This window comes from Pistacia vera, unplaced genomic scaffold (genome assembly GCF_008641045.1).
Source record: "Pistacia vera cultivar Batoury unplaced genomic scaffold, PisVer_v2 Contig192, whole genome shotgun sequence".
Taxonomy (NCBI): domain Eukaryota; kingdom Viridiplantae; phylum Streptophyta; class Magnoliopsida; order Sapindales; family Anacardiaceae; genus Pistacia; species Pistacia vera.
The window spans coordinates 1,557,275-1,577,401 of NW_022195993.1; the positions used below are offsets into that span (position 1 = coordinate 1,557,275).

General features: G+C 34.3%; 2 protein-coding genes and 1 pseudogene across 2 annotated transcripts; 1 reads left to right on the forward strand and 2 right to left on the reverse strand.

The window, feature by feature from the left end:
* Positions 1 to 1,254: 1,254 nt before the first annotated feature.
* Positions 1,255 to 2,309, reverse strand: LOC116127564 (annotated as a pseudogene).
* Positions 2,310 to 7,016: 4,707 nt separating this feature from the next.
* LOC116127483 (cysteine protease RD19A-like) lies at positions 7,017 to 9,602 on the reverse strand. The gene is made up of 4 exons (XM_031413145.1): positions 9,067 to 9,602; positions 8,836 to 8,955; positions 7,688 to 7,934; positions 7,017 to 7,462 (listed from the first exon to the last, which is right to left on the reverse strand). The coding sequence occupies exons 1-4, from the start codon at positions 9,544 to 9,546 to the stop codon at positions 7,182 to 7,184; spliced, it is 1,128 nt and encodes a 375-aa protein (XP_031269005.1). The 5' UTR covers positions 9,547 to 9,602; the 3' UTR covers positions 7,017 to 7,181.
* A 988-nt stretch (positions 9,603 to 10,590) lies between these two features.
* Positions 10,591 to 14,110, forward strand: LOC116127496 (general transcription factor IIF subunit 2). The gene is made up of 6 exons (XM_031413158.1): positions 10,591 to 10,894; positions 11,658 to 11,766; positions 12,679 to 12,809; positions 12,909 to 12,983; positions 13,407 to 13,556; positions 13,775 to 14,110. Exons 1-6 carry the CDS (start codon positions 10,712 to 10,714, stop codon positions 13,892 to 13,894), a joined length of 768 nt encoding a protein of 255 aa, XP_031269018.1. The 5' UTR covers positions 10,591 to 10,711; the 3' UTR covers positions 13,895 to 14,110.
* The last annotated feature ends 6,017 nt before the right edge of the window (positions 14,111 to 20,127 follow it).

The following is a 20,127-nucleotide window of genomic DNA, read 5'->3' on the forward strand; positions in this document are numbered from 1 at the left end:
CTTAAGAGGACCATACTTTACCAGGTTTTGCAATTGCAGCATAATATATGAAACTGATGAATTTAGAGAGAGCTAGATGGAACAAAATTGCTGTTTAGGATCCGGATATATTCTTCCCCTCACTCAAGTACGCCAGCCGTTGAGTTTGTCTAGTTTATTGTCTTTATTCAAAAACAATAAACTAGACGCACGTATGCTTTAAGTTAAGTAGGTACTTAATTAGTAGAAAAAAACAGAGAGAGAAAAAAAAGAAAAAAAAGAAAAAAAAAAAAAACAGATCGGTTATGCCTTTTTCTAACCGCAGCGAAGGTAATGGTTAATTCATAGTAAAAGGAGGTATTTTTGTGTTCAGAGCAATAATATTACATTGCTGAGATTGCATACCATGCATATGTTAATTAAATTAACTATCATCGTTTAGTAAATGCATGGAGGACATGGCGTCGGCATACTTATGTACCAGATGATTTCCCGTTATAGAGGATATCATCAAGCTAACAAATTGTCTATGCATTTGCACAGTGATACGTTTAATTAGAAGAGAATTATAAACCCTACTTATAAACATATACGTTTAGGAGAAGAAGAGTTATTTATATAATATTCTTGCATGCAATTGCTGGTATTAATATCATCATGTATAATATAATAGAAGCCATCAGGCTGATCATGCTTTGTTGATTAGCCAAATACTCTTAATAAAACGTACAATCGGTCCTTCTATCACACGTGATACAATTAACTTACATATGATCAGCAAGAGGAATAACATGATACTCCTCTCAGATATGATCATGAATCATGATTATTGGAATTTTATTCAGTGCCAGATTTATTTAATTAACTAATAAGTGACACAGGTCCTCCAGAGGTGGTATGTAGAGGTTAATTTTCTGGTTGCAGTGACAATTAAAGCCGCAGGATTCACCACACATGTAAGACGACCCTTGAAGAGATAATAATATCCTTCCTCTCCATGTTTAGTTCCCCAACTATTCTTTATGATCCAGTGACGGTCAGACGTATACCCGACCAACAGTACCGCATGATTAGCTGGACGGCAGCTTATTGATGGACACGAAGATCCCCTTCTATATGTTTTCAAGAATTCTACGTCTATAGCCACTGCAACATTTATATATACGACATTTATTAATTAAACATACTCACTTGGTAAAATTTATGAGTATTATTTAATTAATTAACATAAGATCTACCTGAAACAGGGCCGAACTTGACCAAGTTGACAGATATTTAATCTTCATCTCTGGGAAGTAAGGCGTGCCTATCTACAGATGCAGCTGTTTTGTTGGTGTTGAATTTGCAGGTACCAACTCTCCCAGTGTACGGATAGTCCGACTCTTTCTCAATTCCCCCAGCACTTTTTATGTACGGAAAGGAGCTAAGCGGATGTCCGGCATTACACCCACGGTCACAGGTCGAAGACCGCCGAATACACTGCCAAGTGCAAAATGCCAAAACATGCATTTGCAATGTAAAATTAATTAAAAAGATATATAATTTCATAATTATATGACATTAATTAATTAATTATTATACTCTTAAAAACGAGTGATAAGTAATTATTATTATAAAATAAAAAAAATAAGAGAGTGAAAAGAAATATAATTTAATATTTCTCACCATATGATCACAGTCTACAAGCTGCTGGGCACTCAAGTCTTCAAGCCTCTTGTTAGCCAAAAAATGCGCTCACTCTAAAGCTCCTATTGCTGAGAATGCCCAGCAGGATCCACAGCCCCCCTGCTTATCAAAAAGTTTAAGTTACGATACGTTGTGTTGGGATTAATAATAAAATAACGTACTCCTCATATATATAGATATAAAGGCACCTGCTTTTTGACTGAGGTAGCAGCACCGTGCTGGCGCCAATCATAGGCGGCAGGAAGAGCGTTAGTGGAGACATTTGGAGCTACCGGAATGCCTTTGAGTAACAGTTCCCGTTCCGCCTCGAAGAGACCGAGATATTGTTGGGTGAACTCTGAGGTGGTTAAATCAGAAAACTGGGTGACACCATGTTCAGCAGTCGGGTCCAGCATTTGGTGGCGCCTGGCTAAACGCAGGTTAGACATAAACACACCGAATCTATAGTCCTCCTCTTCCTCTGTAGCATATGTTTTATTATATTCCTGTTTAAATGTTAAGAATTTCAGCTCAGCATTCAAAAGATCATCACCATCCATCACTACAACTTCTCTGATCAAAGGATCGTCCAATGCAGAGGTAATGGTAGTGGCAATGGTAATGAGAGAGAGAAGGAAAAGAGGAAGTAAAGAGGAAGGGCTCATTTTGGAAGGGATATCGAAAGAAGGTTTTTGATGGTGTGATGAACGCAGAGCCGAAACCTAGAATTTATAGTAGTGCCTCGCAAAAGACGACATGCGTGTTACTGTTCTTGATTCTGCGGTTATAAAGCTTGTACGGGCCCAAGTACGCAAGATTTAGATATAGCTGTCGACCCTATCATTAGTAATTATCTTTAATTTCTACTTGAGATCACACTAATTACTACTTGGATTAATTTATATCTATACTACTTGGCATCAGAGACTTTACTATAATGGTTTCAACAATAATTAATGCCACAACGAATCAGTAAATCTGTATATTATGTAAACATTCGTACTGAAAATCATATATTTATAACGTAAATACACTCATATATTTTCAGCTGTAAAAATGTAAAACTTCATTATACAGTAGTTATAATGATATAATTAACTAATTCTATTACTACGAAGAGGTTATAACTTAATAGAAGTGTAGTTACAAAAATTATTATTTTGATTTCTTATTTTATGATTCATGTTTTAGTAGTACAGTATTAGAATTTCAATTCATGTTTTAGTAGCATTAAAATTTCAATTATTTACTTTTGAAACGGATAGAAGATCATGTTTTTGAATCAGCAAAGATAAATGTCTTTGATAGAATTGTAAATGTAGTTGTTGCATGGTTAATTGATGTGAAGCTTCAAATAATTGTCAATTATTTTAAGCAATGCAAAATTAAGACCTTCGACGTTGATGAATTATAAGTTACAAATGAAGTAGATGAGGAGAATCAAAGAGTCATTGTAGAATTGAATGATCAGATTCGACAACTTCACTCTATACTAATCGAATGGATGTCTTCTTCAATTATCTAAATGGACAACAAGTCATATATGCTTTAACTGAAAAATAAATCATTACTATAATTAGACAAGAAGAGAAAGTAAATAATCATGAGGATAATAGTACAAAAATACAAAAAGTTTCATGCTAAAGAAGCTTTAAACATGCTTGAGAAGTTAGAAATATTTTGGCTTCAACAAGAAGATATTCATATTAGCAAGTTATTACGTACCCGTAAATTAAAACATGTTGTAATAATTCTAAATCATAAATCATTATCTGAAACAACTTTAGATAATATTTTATTTTATCTTAAACATTTAATGTGAAATAATATCTATTTTTTTACAATATACAAATAATTATTATTATGTAAAGACAACTTTCTTAAGACGGGAATCAGAAAAGTTATAACTTATTAAAATATTGAGTTTATTCTTATTTATAACTATCCTCAGTTTGGATTATAATTTTTTATGATTATATGAAGTTTATTCCTATATAGAGTATTACTGTAGAGGGGTTTTACTATATTTATTAAGAAATATATAATTATTTAATTAAAAACGTAATGTGAATAATAAATCCTATTTTCTTTGATATGGCCCGCTTCATTGTTTTTATAATATTAGTACTCTTATCTTCTTTGCATTTCTTCATTTTTTATAACAGCCGGATGTCAATAATTTACATACTTACAAGTATAGATGTAGCGCGTGAAATTAAGGCCAACCAGAAACATCTATATATATTCTAGAGATTGTTTCCTTTATGTCGTGGGCTGAATGATATTTTGTCACTCAAAGTTTGATTAATGTAAAACATTATTGTATTTGTTAAGAAATATATAATTTTTTATTTTTTATTTTTTTTTAAAAAAAAAGGTAATGTGAGTGAGTCCTATTTTCTTTAATATGGCCCGCTTATTCGTTTTTATTATATTATTTCTGTTGTATTTTATATATTCTAGAGTTGTTTAAATTACGTCATCCGCTGAATTATATACAAAAATCGTAAACTTTACCGTCTCAAACTCATTCAACATTAAAGTTATATACCAATAATCAAAAACAAAATAAAATGACAAAAATACTTTCACAAATGAAGGAGAAATTCACGACCAAAGAGGTGGTCACCGATAGAGGACATCACATCGCGGCTTGAAATAAAATCACAGACCAATGAGAATTTCACAGTCAAAAACATTGCCACAAGTGGAGGTTGCTGCATAGGTTTTGTGGCTTGACCGGATTTGGCATTGCTAGCCACGGCCAAGCCACGATCTGTGTCGCCGGTCACGGCTTGATCGGATTCGGCCTCTCCAATCACGGCCAGCCAGCGATCGACTATTGCGTGGTCCTTCACAGGTAGCCTCAGGGTGGTCGTGTTCTGTGGGGCTGGAGTTTTTTGAAAATTCTTTTGTACTTTGTTTCCTTTTTTATGTTGTATTAGGTGAGAGACAATAGGGTTAGTTCAACAATATATACACTAAATAAATAAATTTATTGTCCATGTTGATGATAATGCTCTTTTACTGTTAAAATTAACGTTTGAAGTTTAACAATGGTGGGAAAATGTTTTTTTTCAAAATTTAAGGGCAGAAAATGTAGATTCGTCAGACTTCGGGTCGGAAAATGTCATTCAACCTTATGTCGTGTGACATTGGAGTTAATAACATTTTCATCCCTCGGGTTTGAATAAAATAATTAGAAAATAATACAGCCACCGACGGTAGTGCACTAAATTTGTGCACTGAATGACGTGACAAAATCTCGACCGTTGATTAATTTTAACTTAATATTAATCAACAACGGTCAGGATTTTGTTACGTCATTCGGTGTACAAATTCGGTGCACTACCGTCGGTGGCTATAGCATTACTCAAAATAATTTGATCCATTAAAATTTGGAAAAGTTATTATAGTCCCTCTTAGACTTCTGTAGTTAGAAAATTTCAAACGCTATAAGGGTATGTTTGTCATTTTACATGTTCTAAGAATAATAAAATGAAATTTAAAAAATACTTTTTAATTTAAAAAAATTAAAAAATAGAATTAAACAAAAAAAAGAAAAAAAATAAAGGACATTAAATTATAAAATAAAATTTTATATGAGAATTCTTTTAGTGTTGTTATTGAAGGTAGGGATTCATAGTTTTGTATTTTACATATTTAAGACAAATGGGGTTGTAATAGGCCAATAGCCATTTCATATCAAAGCATTAGTTTAATAGTCTACACTGACAGTCTGACAAGGACTAGAATGGGATTTTCAGATTTAACTGGACTACAAATATTTTCTTTAAACCTCAAGGATGAAAATGTTATTAACTCTGTGACATTGACCAGTATTATATGCGCTCTTTAATAGGGGAGTTCTGAGTTCTCAATATTTTTATAGGGTTTCTTTCAAAAATCTAAAAATAAATAAATGCTTTCTAATAATTGTAAATACTTTTTAATATTAAATTATTAATTGATTTTACATAAATAAAATGAAGTATACTGGCATATTCCAACAATTATTGCAGACATGGACAAGTTATGTGGTCTTCATAGTCAAAATCGATATCACGAGTTAATATGGAGGATATCCCTGCATATCAGCCATTGCATTACGACGCAGTGTTTGTTTTATCTTTAAGAGCAGTACTACTTTTACAAAGACAAAAATAAAGAAGATATATAAAGATAATTCTTACCTTTCATCTTCGTGATTTTTCTCTCCCTCTCTCTCTTTTTCAGTTTTTTCTTTGTTTTTTCCTTCTTACTGATGTCATTTTATAGTCTTCTTTGTATTGTTTTTGTAAGGATATCATTTTTGTATCTTTAATTAGATCCATAGCTATCCGATCCAAAAGCTACTCTAAACCAGCATCTGAAATTAACTCCCCTAGTGTATGGCTGCATGTAGTTGAATTAATTGCCACCGTTCGATTGCGCATACAAGTTTTCCGCATCCTGGCATTACATATTAATGCAACAATTGATGTAAATGTTGATCTTCTCGATTGTTCATTAGCATTGTCGGTCCAAGGGTCACAGCGTAAGCATACTCCTCTGACGCCTTTCGCGTAACTCATCCAGTTTTTAATATGTACTCAAAGACATTAGATATGAATCCACCTTTACAACCACACTCACATACGTAAAGTTCAAGGATCATACATTATAGTGCAAATCATGCATTCAATTTAAGAGAACATAATAGTGTGATCTTCTGCTTGAGCCTCTCATTTCTTGGCCACCCATGAAGTTCAAAGGCTACTCTTTTCTCAGACTTGATGCAGCTCTTCTCAAATTAGATGTCTACCCTCAGGGTCAGGGGCAGCCTACAGTTGCATATGATTTATCAATGGAGTTTTATCCACCTAAAGTCCTTAAGGAGAAGGCTACTAAATATCTGATGTCCTACTTTTTCTCTGGTGCAGTGAGCAATCTAATTCCAACCAACTTCATCAACTATGGGGATCCCTGCAAAGAAGTAATTCAGTTTCTACTTCACCTAATAATTACCGATTGAACGTGCTTGGACCCTTCAAACAGAGCACATATATAAGCTTAATTCTCCTGATGGCACATTCTACTATCAGTCCAAGAAATAAAAATGGCATATACCATATATTGTATTGAATTTTTTATCTCTATCAAGTGCGGTATCTACAATTTATAGTTACATGAGGTCGGTAGGGCTAAAAACACAGACGGATATGATTATGTGCAAATAACAGTGATAAATATCGGAAGCAGAAGGTTTCTACTAGCTAGCTCCTACATAAATAGATAACATTACCATTTTAATAAAGGCACACAATTGTCACTAGCATACAAGACCATCAAATTGCCAATCATGACAAAATGAAATGTTTTAAACACCAAGAGCATGAATAGTTCCTGCCTCAGCTGAGTGTGTTCACAATATCAGATAAATATATAGAAGGATGATCTCTATATTATGATACATATATATATATTATAACTTGAATTTACAAGCACTCCACTTGATAAGCACGACCTCCAAAATATTAATCTGGGAATTCAACAATCTAGTGCGAGGTTGTGTGGATAGCTGCGGCTACAGTTGAGACCATGGAGTCCACTCCACATACGTTGCGACCCCTGCATATCTTGTAGTATCCATTCTCTCCCCAATTCTCTCCCCAAGAATTCTTTATGATCCAGAAAGGCTTCTCCTTAAACCTGATAGGCGCATAACCAGCAGATCCATATCCCACTAGAAGCACTCCGTGATCCAAGTGCTTCCCGCAAATGTATGGGCAAGAAACTCCTCCAATATATGTTTGCATGTAAACTGCATTGATCCCCACTGCAAAAGCATAGCAGAGTAATTAATAAAAACAGATTGTCACCACTCATCTAATTAGTCGATCCAACTTACCAATCTTACTAACCTCAAGAAAAAAAATATATATTTATCATTCATGAACTTTATGACAAGACCAATAGTGGAAAATCCACAACCACAAGACACAACCAAGAAACAGAGAATTAAATATGAAGCATTGGTAACAGCTGAAGGCAGCTATTTTACCTGCAAGAGGGCCATTCTTCACTAGATTAGCAGCAATTTGATCTTCATCAAGGGAAATAACGCTGAAGTTAGATACAGTAGCAGCAATTTTGCTTTTGTCAAATTTGCAGGATCCACCGTCTGTCCCGGTGTAAGGATAGTCTTCCTCTCGCTCAAGTCCTCCAGCCTTGAGTGTGTACTCAAAGGCAGTGGTCATAAGCCCACCATTACACCCAGAGTCACAAGCACCATATTCTTCTGGATCACACTGCATTAATACAAACTTATCATAATAAAGATAATAGTATATATCCAAGCTACCATAATTCCACCAAGAATCACTAGGTTTAAACAATAAATACAAATAGTCTTAAATCAATAAATTTATCTATGTCTAAGAGTTGAAAGGGTATTCTTATTTGGACGGCTGGCATGACACTCAGTTTTGTAAGGAAAATAATAGAGACACCGAGAGTAGTGCACCGAATTTGTGCACCGAATGATGTGACGCAATCCTGACCGTCGATTAATTATAACTGAATATTAATCAACGGTCAGGATTTCGTTACGACATTCGGTGCACAAATTCGGTGCACTACTCCCGGTGACTGTAGCATTACTCGTTTTGTAAACCTTGAAAGACGCAAGTATTAGCTTTGGAAGATGTAGGTAAGTCCATCAAACAGAAATACTAATATAACACACTCCCAAACTTTCAAATTTACATATTTGTGCCTATTACTCACATGTTTACATTTGAGCATCTGCATCAAATTTTCAGTCAAGCTTTTGAATAAATATGACTCTAACAAGAAACTTAAATGCCCGTTTCCCAGCGGATTTTTTTTTGTGCTCCATTTAGAAACAACACTCTCCCTCTACCTACTAAATTATATTCCATGTAGACTAATTACCACATCATGCATATTTCAAGCAAGAAAAGATTGAAACAGTAATTACCCAAAAGTTTTCCATCGTAATTGATATTCAGCAACAAAGAATTTTAATGAGTTTGATGCGATTCTCTAATGGAACGGACTTCATTAAAATTTAAAACCAGAGATATCACACAATTCATCCTAACAAGCAAACAATTCAAACTCTACCCATTTAACAACTGACAATAGCGTAATAAAGAGATCCAAAAAATAGGATTGATTTAAACCTACATCGTGATCACAATCCACGAGCTGCTGCTCACTTAAGCTCACAAGCTCGCCAGTCGTTAAATAATGAGCTCCTTCCAAAGCCCCCGTCGCACTAAAGGACCAGCATGATCCACATGCGCCCTATGAAATAAATAACTTTTTAGGAAAAAAAAAAAAAGATAAAAAGATAAAAACCCATATATTTAATTTATTAGAATCACACGCGTCATATGTATACAGAGAACAAAGTACCTGGTCTTTAACGCCAGTAACGGCCCCATGGTCACGCCAATCGAAGTCAGTGGGAAGATCGTTGGTGGGTAGTAAAGGAGCCTTTTCAGCGTCTGCTGGGAGCCGAAGCCGCCTGTTCAAACCGAGAAACTGACGACGAAATTCAGACGGCGTTAAATCAGAGAACTTGGTGACACCGTGGACAGCTGAGGGGTCCAGAATCTGGTGACGCTTGGCTCGGCGCAAGTTAGCCTTGAAAACACCGAATCGGTAGTCGTGCTCCTCTTGGGTAGCATACGTTTTGGCGAATTTCGATTTGAAGAGGGAGAAATGATGTTCCGCGTTGAGCAGATGATCGTCATCGTCGTCGTCTGATGAAACGACTTGCCTGATCAAAGGTTCTTCGTCGTCAAAACCATCATTAGATGATACGGTGGATGCGAGTGAAGAGGATAATATTGAGAGAAGAAGGAGGAGAGAATATAGGAAAATCCGTTCCATTTGGAAGGAGCGAGCAAGCGAAACTGCGAATACTGAAGTCCGCACAGAGCAGATAGATATTTGTTTGGAATTTAAAGACAAAAAGCCAAAAGATTGTGAACCGGATGCTTCCTAAGCTAATGCAATCATGACACGTGCTTACTTTTGAGTGGTTAGTCGTCTGCAAGTTGAGCTACAAAACAAAGGAAATGAGCGTCACCGCGGACCCATTATAATTCTTATTGTTGCTTAGCGCTCTATTTAACGTGCAAATTTTAAATTTTGATGTCATTTTCTTGGTGGAAAAAGTTAGTCACCTCGCCTTTGTTTTTATCACGCCCGTGTTTCTTCATTAATTTATAACCTTACAAAACCCATTATGATGTACGACAATTCTAGTGCCGTACGTAACTAAAGTTTAAAAAGATTATTCAAATTCGGGCCTAGCCCACAGTAGAAGCGTCGTTGTATACTTATGCCCAACCACTTGGTATGACCCGCATGCATATATCTTCGTCCTTTGGATTACGTGGCTTCATTTGAGAAAAGACATGTACTCCACAAAAAAAATCAATAGTTCCCCAATCCAATATCTTCAACAAATACAAGTCAAAAGAAATTGGACTCTTTGGGCCTCTTGGGCTTTTCATAAAGTGAACAACTGAACATCAACATTATAGTGCAAACTCCTTTCATTCAAATTGGTTGAGATAGCTTTTGTTTATATTAATTCTCAAAATTAATTTTATAAGTTCTGTCTATTTTAAGTCTACTTATATTTAAAATAAAATAAAATGAGAAATAATATTTTTATTTGTAATTAAAAAAATAAAATAGAAATTTCACTCATATGTATTTATTAATATTATAAAAATATCTCAATTTAAGTTAGGGCGTTAATAATCATACGTGCTCAAGCCTATACATATATCTTATACATCCGATTCTGATTGGTTTTCACCATCCAGGACGCAATCATAATTTGGCACGTCAATATAGTGGCGTGAGTTCTAAGCCCTCATTTATTATCCTCTGCTAACTATATTATATATAATACACATTTGAGTCAGAAATCGGTTGGGTCTAGCAGTCAAGCCCTCAGCGTTTCGGGGTTAAAACAGTGACGACAAAAGACTAGTAGAAACTGAAACACTCGACTAGCAATAAAGAGAAATTTCCTCAAGAGATGGAGGATGATCACAGTAACGGTGGTGTTTTAGATACGGTAGGAGCAAGTACAGAGGTGTATTTAATGAAGTGTCCAGTGGCGGTGGCTAAGTCATGGCAGAGTCATGCTGCTTCTTCTGATTTTCAACCTGTAGCCAAGTTCATTGAGTCTATTGATCCTCTTCATCCCGAAGACAGGAAGGTACATTATTTCATTCCAATTTATTGCTTAAGTTTATCTCTTGATCTGTTTTATTTACTTTTCAATATTTTCCTATATGAAAAGCATGAGATCCCTAGGTTATCGATTTTATGAACTATGAAGTAAAATTAAGAAGGATAAATGATTTTACTGGTTATGGATGGGCAATTTGACCTATGCTTTGAGTGAATGGTTCCTCAAGTTATCAACTGCTTGGAATTGATTTGATTGATCAATTTCTCTGCCATGGACCTTCTCAACTCTTGAAAAAGTTCTCATGCTTCGGTCATGAATATTTTGCTATTGCTGCTTTGTGAGTACTTGATTGCATCAGGAGTCATTTACTTAATATTTCCATTATGCAAAAATGATGTGGAATTTGCTGGATCTTTCGGCATAAGTTTTTTCTTATTTCTTTTAAACGTCTTTATAATGGCTGAACGGATAGGTGTCAGCACTACCATGCACTATGGCCAAAGGAGCTGTGCAAATTTCTAAGCATATAAAACTTAAACTTGTCTTTTTTGCCTCTGTTTTTACCCTCCCAAATAATCTCTCTTTACTGCACATGAAGAGTGGTGATGCTCTTATTTCTTGTCATAATTCCTTATATGAGTAGACAAATTAAATTGCTTTATTGTAGGTTTTTTCATTTTGTCCTGGGTGTTGGTTGTAATTTTTTATTTCGGTGTATAATTAAGATAACTATCTTTTTAAATAATTTGTTCTGTGTTTTCTTACAAGTTTCTCAAATGGTTTTCAGTTCAAAATGGAGATGCTTAGCTCTGAATCTGTGAACCTTCCAAAAAGATATACTTTGAATAGGGCTAAAGAAATTGTTCCTATGTCTATTTTTTCAGAGACAAATCAAGGTGAGAATTGTGGTTCTTACCTTCTAAGCTCTTGCTCTTGTCATATCTAACTATTTGCAGTTAGTAGTTCTGTTTTGATTGCTCTTCTTCTATATTATGGTTCTCATTCTGCCATGTAGACTTGGAAGGCAAAGAATTGGTTGAAGGATAGTTACGATTTTGTATTTTTGTTCTTATTTTTAAAGTATAACTTCAAGTAACTGTCGGCATCTTGATAAATACTGTTCACTGGAGCTGGCAGTTTAAGAATTTGAATAGTTATCTGGCTATATTGTACAGTTGGTTTCCATAAGAAACTACTGTTTAGAGAAAAGATGGATTGAGCACAAAAGGAAGTTTGAGTAATAATCGATGGTGAGTGGCACTTGCTTTTTTGCCATGTTGTTCTGAATTTCAGTTTCTTCTGGTTAATGAGCAGCTTAATTGCCATGTTGATTTTAGTTTATGTTTTGACGAGTTTGGGTTACATTGTATGTGTGATGTTCCCCATAAACTACTCAGGAGAGAAACATAATTGCATGCGTGCGCGCACACACACACACACACTCACATGATAGGAAATTACTTGCGCATAGTATCTATCATGAACTTTTAGCTAAAGAGCTTTGATATGTGAATTGAAATTTAAGTTGTTTGATGCTGGAAATGCCTACTAAGGTCCTTCAAGGTGAATCATTAGTCCAGCCTTGGTAAAAGGTTTGACTTTATGACAAGACACACCTTTTTACAGTATAGTTTTTATCTTTCTCATCTCAAAATATAGCGCTGTTACTATTTTTAGGCAAAGAACTGTAACATTATGGTTAAAATGAAGTTCTATTGGGAAATGAATTTGAATTCTCCTCTCTGTGTGTGACTTCTGAACTGGGTTGTTTTCTTTTAAGATAGTGATTATAATTGCTTTTATATCAGGTAGGGTTGCAATTGAAGGATTTGTGGAAAAAAAATTTGACATGAAGCCTTATGAAGAAAATATTGAGGAATATGGCAGATTGTGCCGTGAAAGGACAAATAAGTCCATGATCAAGAATAGACAAATACAGGTGGGGCATTCAAGTCTGCATTTGTTATGGCTATGGCATTCCTGGTTTGATATGGTCATTTTGAAAAAGTTCTTACTCCTGCTTTCATGTGTTAAAAAGGTGATTGATAATGACCATGGAGTGCATATGAGGCCAATGCCAGGAATGGTTGGCCTAATTTCATCCACCTCTAAGGTATTGATGCTCTTTCTCTTCTCATACACACTAATGCTATTGCTAAAAGTGATTTACCCGTTAGTTTACATGCTGGTTTTCCTTCACACACTTTATGTATCCTGAAAAGGAAGTTCATATTGCTGTTTTGAGAGGCACGGCATGTACATGGGGTGAAACTTGCTAATTTTGACAGCTAATATGAATTTTTGTGAAATGCTTGGTTAAATTTGTATTTTGGAATTTTTTTATAGTTTGTTTGTAAATGATATTCTAAATTCACAAGATGAATTATTTAACACTACAGAACCATGATTTTATTTTTGTCGGGAAAAAATAAAAAGTCTTATATATTTTTGTAGTACTTATGCAAGCTGTGTGCACTCTTAAGAATTTCATTCGGAAGGGTCCCTCATTATTATAATTGTCAATTATCCATTGCAGGAAAAGAAGAAAACAGCACCAGTTAAACAATCAGACATGAAAAGAACTAGAAGGGATCGTGGAGAATTGGAAGATATAATGTTCAAGCTATTTGAAAGACAACCAAATTGGGCTTTAAAGCAGCTTGTCCAAGAGACTGATCAACCAGCGGTATGTTTTTTTACCTTATCATATGTTTTTCTCTTTCCTCCATGTATGAGTCATTAATCATGGCTCATTAGTCAGTTTTAAAATAAATGAAGAATTTGTTTTTGATGTTGTACATTGAGTTGTGATTACTTTAATTGAAGTTGTAGTTTTTACTCTCTGAAATTCCATTTTATGGTCTTCTCTACCTAACATTTTCGTGAATGGTGATCTTTCTGCAGCAATTCTTGAAAGAGATACTGAATGAGCTGTGTGTTTACAATAAGAGAGGAACCAACCAGGGAACTTACGAGCTAAAGCCAGAATATAAGAAATCTGTTGAGGATGCAGGTGCTGAATAAGTCAATGTTCTTCTATAACTTTGAGACTAAGTACACTTTTATTTAGTTAATATTTTTGTTAGATGGACACAAGCAACGAATTAACCCTTGAGAAGGGTGTAATAGTGTAATGTCAACAAACAAAGCATTGTAAGCAAAGCAGAGGAGAAAGGGCTAAAGAAGTATTAAAAGGATAAATAATTCAGAATTTTCCTTGAGCAAAAATGAAAAATCCCATATATAAGCTTGCAATTCAGATGTTGTTTGATGCAAAATGCGTTTTAAATTCTTTCTAAAGAAATTTCAGAAAATACAAAACTTGATCTCTCTTTCTCATTTTGTTAAATATTTGTTCTTTTAGAATTTTTTCAGTTTGCAAGCATAGGGTAGTTTAGTTTGGCAAAGAGGAAACAGAATATTAGTAATTTTCTTGGCTCAACTTTGGTGCCTTATCCCATTCAGTCCAATGGGATATATTTACAGTTAACAGGAGCAGAGCACCCAAATGTCAAAACTGTTTCATCTAAGTTCAATATCAATTGAACTTTTATCACACAAGCTGTAGATGTTCAACGGCTGGTTTTATGATGAGGCATATCATTACTAGCCCTATGAGTGCTAAAATAAATTGCATGAATGATAAGTTCCTAGTCCCTAGATACTCTGCGTCAATAAAATCAGCTAAAATTGGGCTTGGACTTATGTCCAATAGGAGACATTGTATTTTGGTTAACTAATTTAATCTGAGTTTAGAATAAACTTTATATACTCGTGTTTTATTATGTTATTATGTAACATGTACTACATAGTATGTATGTCTTCACGGTTACAATGAATTCCTCAGGTTGGAAAAAATTGAATTGGGTATAGTAAATAAATATCAAGTTCAAATCTGATATTAATTAAAGAATTGAAATATATTCTTTGATTAAATCTGTTTTTTTAATTTATTTATTAAATTAAACATGAAATTTGAAATAGAAACCTAGTTCATTTGAGTCTCCGGTCACATCACATGGTAAGAAGAACGGAAAGGAAAAAAGAACTGGCGACGCAAGGGAGAGTTCTTTGATGCTTTGATTGATAATTTAATGGCATGGCCTCAAGAAATCAAAAAGATAGAATTGACGGCTCAACTTTTGAATTAATTGGGTTTCTAAAATGGCCCACAAAATGAAGGTGCTAAAAGTCAAAAGCTGCTGCTTCGCCCCACATGATTCAACTTTTCAAAGTTCACGGCAGTATCAAATGTAATGTTTAATTCCCGATATGCGATACAATACGGTCGATGAACCTACGTTCGACTCAGTTGTATCTGTGGCCGGTTACAACCTGAAGATGATTTCTAAGTAAATTCAAGTCTTTCTTTAATTCAGTTAACTAGTTTAGCATTGTTGATACAAAAATCTATACCAATCATAAAATTTTGATTGACCATGTCAAAATCAAAATAAATGTGTGTGTGATTTAATGAAAATTAGCAATTGAATAGTTAAAGAGAAACTATAAACGATAACAAGAGATAATTTTTAAAGCAATAACACTACGGATAGCACCGAATTTTTGTACCGACCTACGTGTAACGCGTCGGTCCATTTTTTTATAATTTTTTTCTAGTGAACGGCCGTCCATCAAATTTGGATGGCCGTTCACTCACATGGGCGGGCGTCCATATGCGAAAGACGGCCGTCCATATAATATGGACGCTCGTCCCTATTAAAATAAAATAAAAAAATTTGTAAAAACTTAGGGACGACCGTCCATTAATTTTGGACGGGCATCCATGTTATATGGAAGGGCGTCCATATACGAGAGACGATCGTCCATATAATATGGACGCCCATCCCTATTAAAATAAAATAAAAAAATTTATAAAAGCTTAGGGACTTATGGACGGCCGTCCATTAATTTTGGACGACATCCATTATTCCTTCACCCAACTATGAAAAAAAAAAAAAAAAATTTCTTTAGGGACATTGTGGACGGGCGTCCAAAATTAATCTTTTACAAATCTTAAAAAAAACAATTACAAATCTTCTTCTTCTTCGCTCCACTCCATCCCTGTAACACCTCAAATCCACTAAAGGTTATTTTTGTTTTGTTTATGCTGTAATTCAGTGGGAGGAAACCATAATTAGAATCAGAAAAACTTACCCCAATAGAAGAAAAACCCATAAGCAAAGAGCTCCAAATAGATCTGCAAATAAACAATTTTTCTCTGAAATGAAAGTTGAATAAGAATCAAATTCTACGAAATAAAGATCAGAAAGAACAGAATCTCATAAGAATAAACGTCATCAAAATAATACAAAATATATAGTTCACAACTTTCTCTTAATCTCTTTGTATCTTTCTTCTTCTTGTCTTTTGGCAGTTATGGGCAAATGGGAAGACAAAGACTTTAAAGTTGTTCTTCTTAGTTGAAAATGTTTTAAACTTACAGTGAACTTCAGTCTGTCTCTTGTAGTCTGTTTCATCTGTATTTTTGTTTTGTTTATGCTGTAATTCAGTGGGAGGATTAGGATTGCTGCAAAATGGATTTGAGGTGTTACAGGGATGGAGTGGAGCGAAGAAGAAGAAGAAGAAGAAGAGCGAAGAAAGTGTTTTTTTTTTTTTTTAAAAGTATGGACGGGCGTCCATTCCTAATGGACTAATGGACGCCCGTCCAAACGTAAGGGACAGCCGTCCAAAATTTATGGACGGCTGTCCCCAAATGTTTTTATTTTTATTTTCATATTTTGGTTAAGGACGCCCGTCCAAAATTAAGGGACGGCCGTCCCTATTTTTTATAAAAAAAAATATTGCATTGACTTATGGACGGGGGTCCATTAAATGGGGACGCCCATCCCTGGTATTGGAGCCCCGTCATATAAATGGGCGGCGTCATGTGAGTGAACAACCGTCCAAATTTGATGGACGGCCGTTCACTCGAAAAAAATTGTTAAAAAAATCAGAAGTGTGTTACACGTAGGCCGGTACAATATTCGGTGCAAAAATCCCGGTGTCCGTAGCATTATTGTTTTTAAAGTGATTCGGCAAATTTGATCTTGAGCCTTCCTCCTATTATCTTATTGTTTTGAGAGCTTATAAAGAACAGTATAGTTCTAAGAAATTTGCTTAGAATAATGTCCAATCCCTTTGAAAACAGTTGTGATGGGTTTATATAGCACTCATAATAATAGAGTGAGATAAGATTCAAATACGTAAAATTAAGAAGTTTCATAATCTTCGACCACCTTAATTAGAGTCTAAGTCAATCGAATATCTTCTTTACATTGAGTCAATCTAAATATCTTATCTCCTAGAGAGAATTACTCTCTGGATGATTGACATGACAAGCATAAACATGCACTTGGATTAAAATAGAAGCAAACTAATCACCACCACAGCAGAATACGACTCCATGTCCATGTCCTGGAAACATAAAGCTATATAGATGCGTAACACAGATGATTTGATAACCAAACGCCTCTTTTAAGCTATTTTAAGATCATAGTCATAGAGCCGTCGAAAACAGACTAACAAAGACTATAATACTGAAACGACGTCATAGATCATCTCTACATATAGGCAAGGATTATATTCCTTGCTGATTTATTATTAGTGTTATTATTCAAGTAACATTATTTTCATGGAAATTCAGCTTGTTAGAAAAATAATCTCATGTTTCTTACTGTCTGAGACTCGCTTTTTTTTTTTTTTTTTTTTTTACTATATAAAAATTAAAATACATGTTTTGAAGGCTCATTAATAATATCGAATAGCTTGAACTGGTGGTGATTCAAATTAAATTGATATATATTTACCGAATTTATGAATCATATATGTAAAGAAAATGGAATATCAACTCAGTATCTTGATAATATATACTGATGTTCATAATATTCTTCCATTTTTTAAGATAAAACATGGCTTTGTTTTCCATTAATTAATGTCCAACTGTTACGTGATAATGGAATAATGTCATTGTATATGATGGTCTTTACATTATATACAGTAGCAGATCTAGAAATTCTTGTTAGGGTGAACCAAAATAAAATATAATAACATATAATATTTATATTATATATTTTTAGTTGAAATTGTCATAAAATGAAAAAAAGTTACATATAAATATATATATATTTTTTTAAAGTTAAGGGTCCACCCTCAATATACTCTAGATCTAGCATCTGAGCATCATTAACTAAAACCCTTCGAATATTCCTTCCATCTTTTATTTTGACTCCAGCTTTGACGTATTGAGAGAAGAGAAGGCCAAACGAAACCAATTCCATTTGTCCAATATCAATTAATTCTATGTAGAAAAAAGAAAGCATTTTCATTAGATAATCAATTGATATGAAAGTAATGATCAGCACCTTGTACATAAATGAGATAAATAAACATGATAAAATAGAAGATTCCCTTATATAAATTAGAGCTGTTTAGAGACGTGACGAGTCATATGACACACATATATAGAATAAAACCTATATTGATCTGAATTTCCTATTTAGTCGGCCACTATACCAACATTTAGAAGTTAGATTCTAAGATGTATGATGTTGAGGCTGCGGCTGAGGCTCTTTTCTGGAATATCATCATTATGCGCATTTCAATGCTTAATGTGGCATTCACATCAACCAATTCGTTAGAATCTTTCGTATTATTCAATCATAATTATGGAGGCGTATCAGTTTTTTCAACGTCCCTACGTATATCTCTTCATTCAATGTGCTGCTTGCCATAAACTGAATGAATATCAAGTTGTACTCTTGGCCAATATTGTTTCATCCCCACTTCAAAAGGAATATAATATCAATAATTGAGGTAAAAAAAATAAAAAAGATAAAAGGAGTTGTAATTAGTTTATTAGGAAACAATATATAACTAAGGAGGATGTTAATTTAATGCTTGGTGATTTTATAATATTCTTGTTTAAAATGCTTACTTCTCTTGATTTCAGGAGAAAAGTAGCTTGCTTTCGGCATGTTTTCGTTGATTAAACTTCTGGCAAATCCAAGTTTATATATTACGCTATTTTAGCAGCTTCAATAGGAAAGAAAGAAACAACGAAAAAAATCTCATAAAGAGGAAAGAAATCTTTTTTTTTTTTTTTTTTGGCATTCGTTTGTTTTGTGTTCAAGCAATGTACTGTTGGTAAAGCCTCATAAATGATATAAGTTAAAGTATTTACATCTCTGTAATATCTCTGGTTAGTTGCAATATTGCATGGTGTTTTCTATGAAAAGACTAGACGTGGTTAGCAACTTGAATTTATCCTTGACCTAATTAAAGACATCTTACCTAAAACACAGCGATAATGGTGCCTAATTGAGTTGGATGTTGAACCCAACATGTGTCATGCCTGGAAATAAGCTGTTGTTGAGACTTGAGAGTGAATGGCCACCTATGTCTCGCCCACTGGTTCATCTGGTCAGACCCGCGCGACCCACAACGATGTCCATGAGGATCTTGAAAATGACCAACTGGGAATCTTCTTTGTCGGCTTTATAAGATTTCTCTTCATCTCTTTTTTTTTTTTTTTTTCAAAAGATTCCGAAGCTATCTTCTCAATGAAATCGAGCAATTCATCAACTTCAAATTCAACTTTATATGTTATTGCCTTACTACTATTGGTGGGCTGTATTAAATGTGCCCGTGTTGAGGGACCCTTCTTTCACGATGGTCGGATGGTGCAATATAATTTAAAGGAATTGGAATAGAGACTTTGTTGACTCCAGCAAACGTGGATACCAAAAGCAAAACTGCAATAAATGAAGAGAGAAAGAATGGGTCAAAGTTGGTTTTGATTTCAGATGGAACGATGGCTCCTGCCACGTTATATCCTTACGATTCAAAAATATGATGATTAATTCCAAGTAACCATCCATTTTGTAAACAAGAATGATTGTCTCTTCTTAGTTACTTCTTGTTTCTTCATCTTCCTCAAAATAGCTGAAGCTTAATAAGTTTGCAGCAGCTTTAGAGAGCCGGAAGATAAATTGATCCCAGAAACTAAAGTAAATATTCAGTCGTATGTACTCTAGGGTTAACTTGTTTATGGTTACAAAATAATAATCTCTAGGCAACTTTCTCTTGTATATAAATATACTGAAGCGTCCAAATATTAATAGCGGGGTACCGATTTACACCGAAAAGACAAAGATTTAGTTTGTCAGCAAGATTAATTTCAAATCTTCTATTTATCTGTTGCTTCACGGCATATGATTTACCAGCATATTAATAGTAGATTAGTACTACACCTACAT

Excerpts from the sequence above, each read along its gene's own strand:
- LOC116127496 (XM_031413158.1), top strand. The coding sequence starts at position 10,712 with ATGGAGGATGATCACAGTAACGGTGGTGTTTTAGATACGGTAGGAGCA. Across the intron at positions 10,895-11,657 it reads TTCATCCCGAAGACAGGAAG|TTCAAAATGGAGATGCTTAG; the intron begins GTACATTATTTC and ends AATGGTTTTCAG. Across the intron at positions 11,767-12,678 it reads TTTTTCAGAGACAAATCAAG|GTAGGGTTGCAATTGAAGGA; the intron begins GTGAGAATTGTG and ends CTTTTATATCAG.
- LOC116127483 (XM_031413145.1), bottom strand. The coding sequence starts at position 9,546 with ATGGAACGGATTTTCCTATATTCTCTCCTCCTTCTTCTCTCAATATTA. Across the intron at positions 8,956-9,066 it reads TTACTGGCGTTAAAGACCAG|GGCGCATGTGGATCATGCTG; the intron begins GTACTTTGTTCT and ends TTTATTTCATAG. Across the intron at positions 7,463-7,687 it reads GAAGAATGGCCCTCTTGCAG|TGGGGATCAATGCAGTTTAC; the intron begins GTAAAATAGCTG and ends ATGCTTTTGCAG.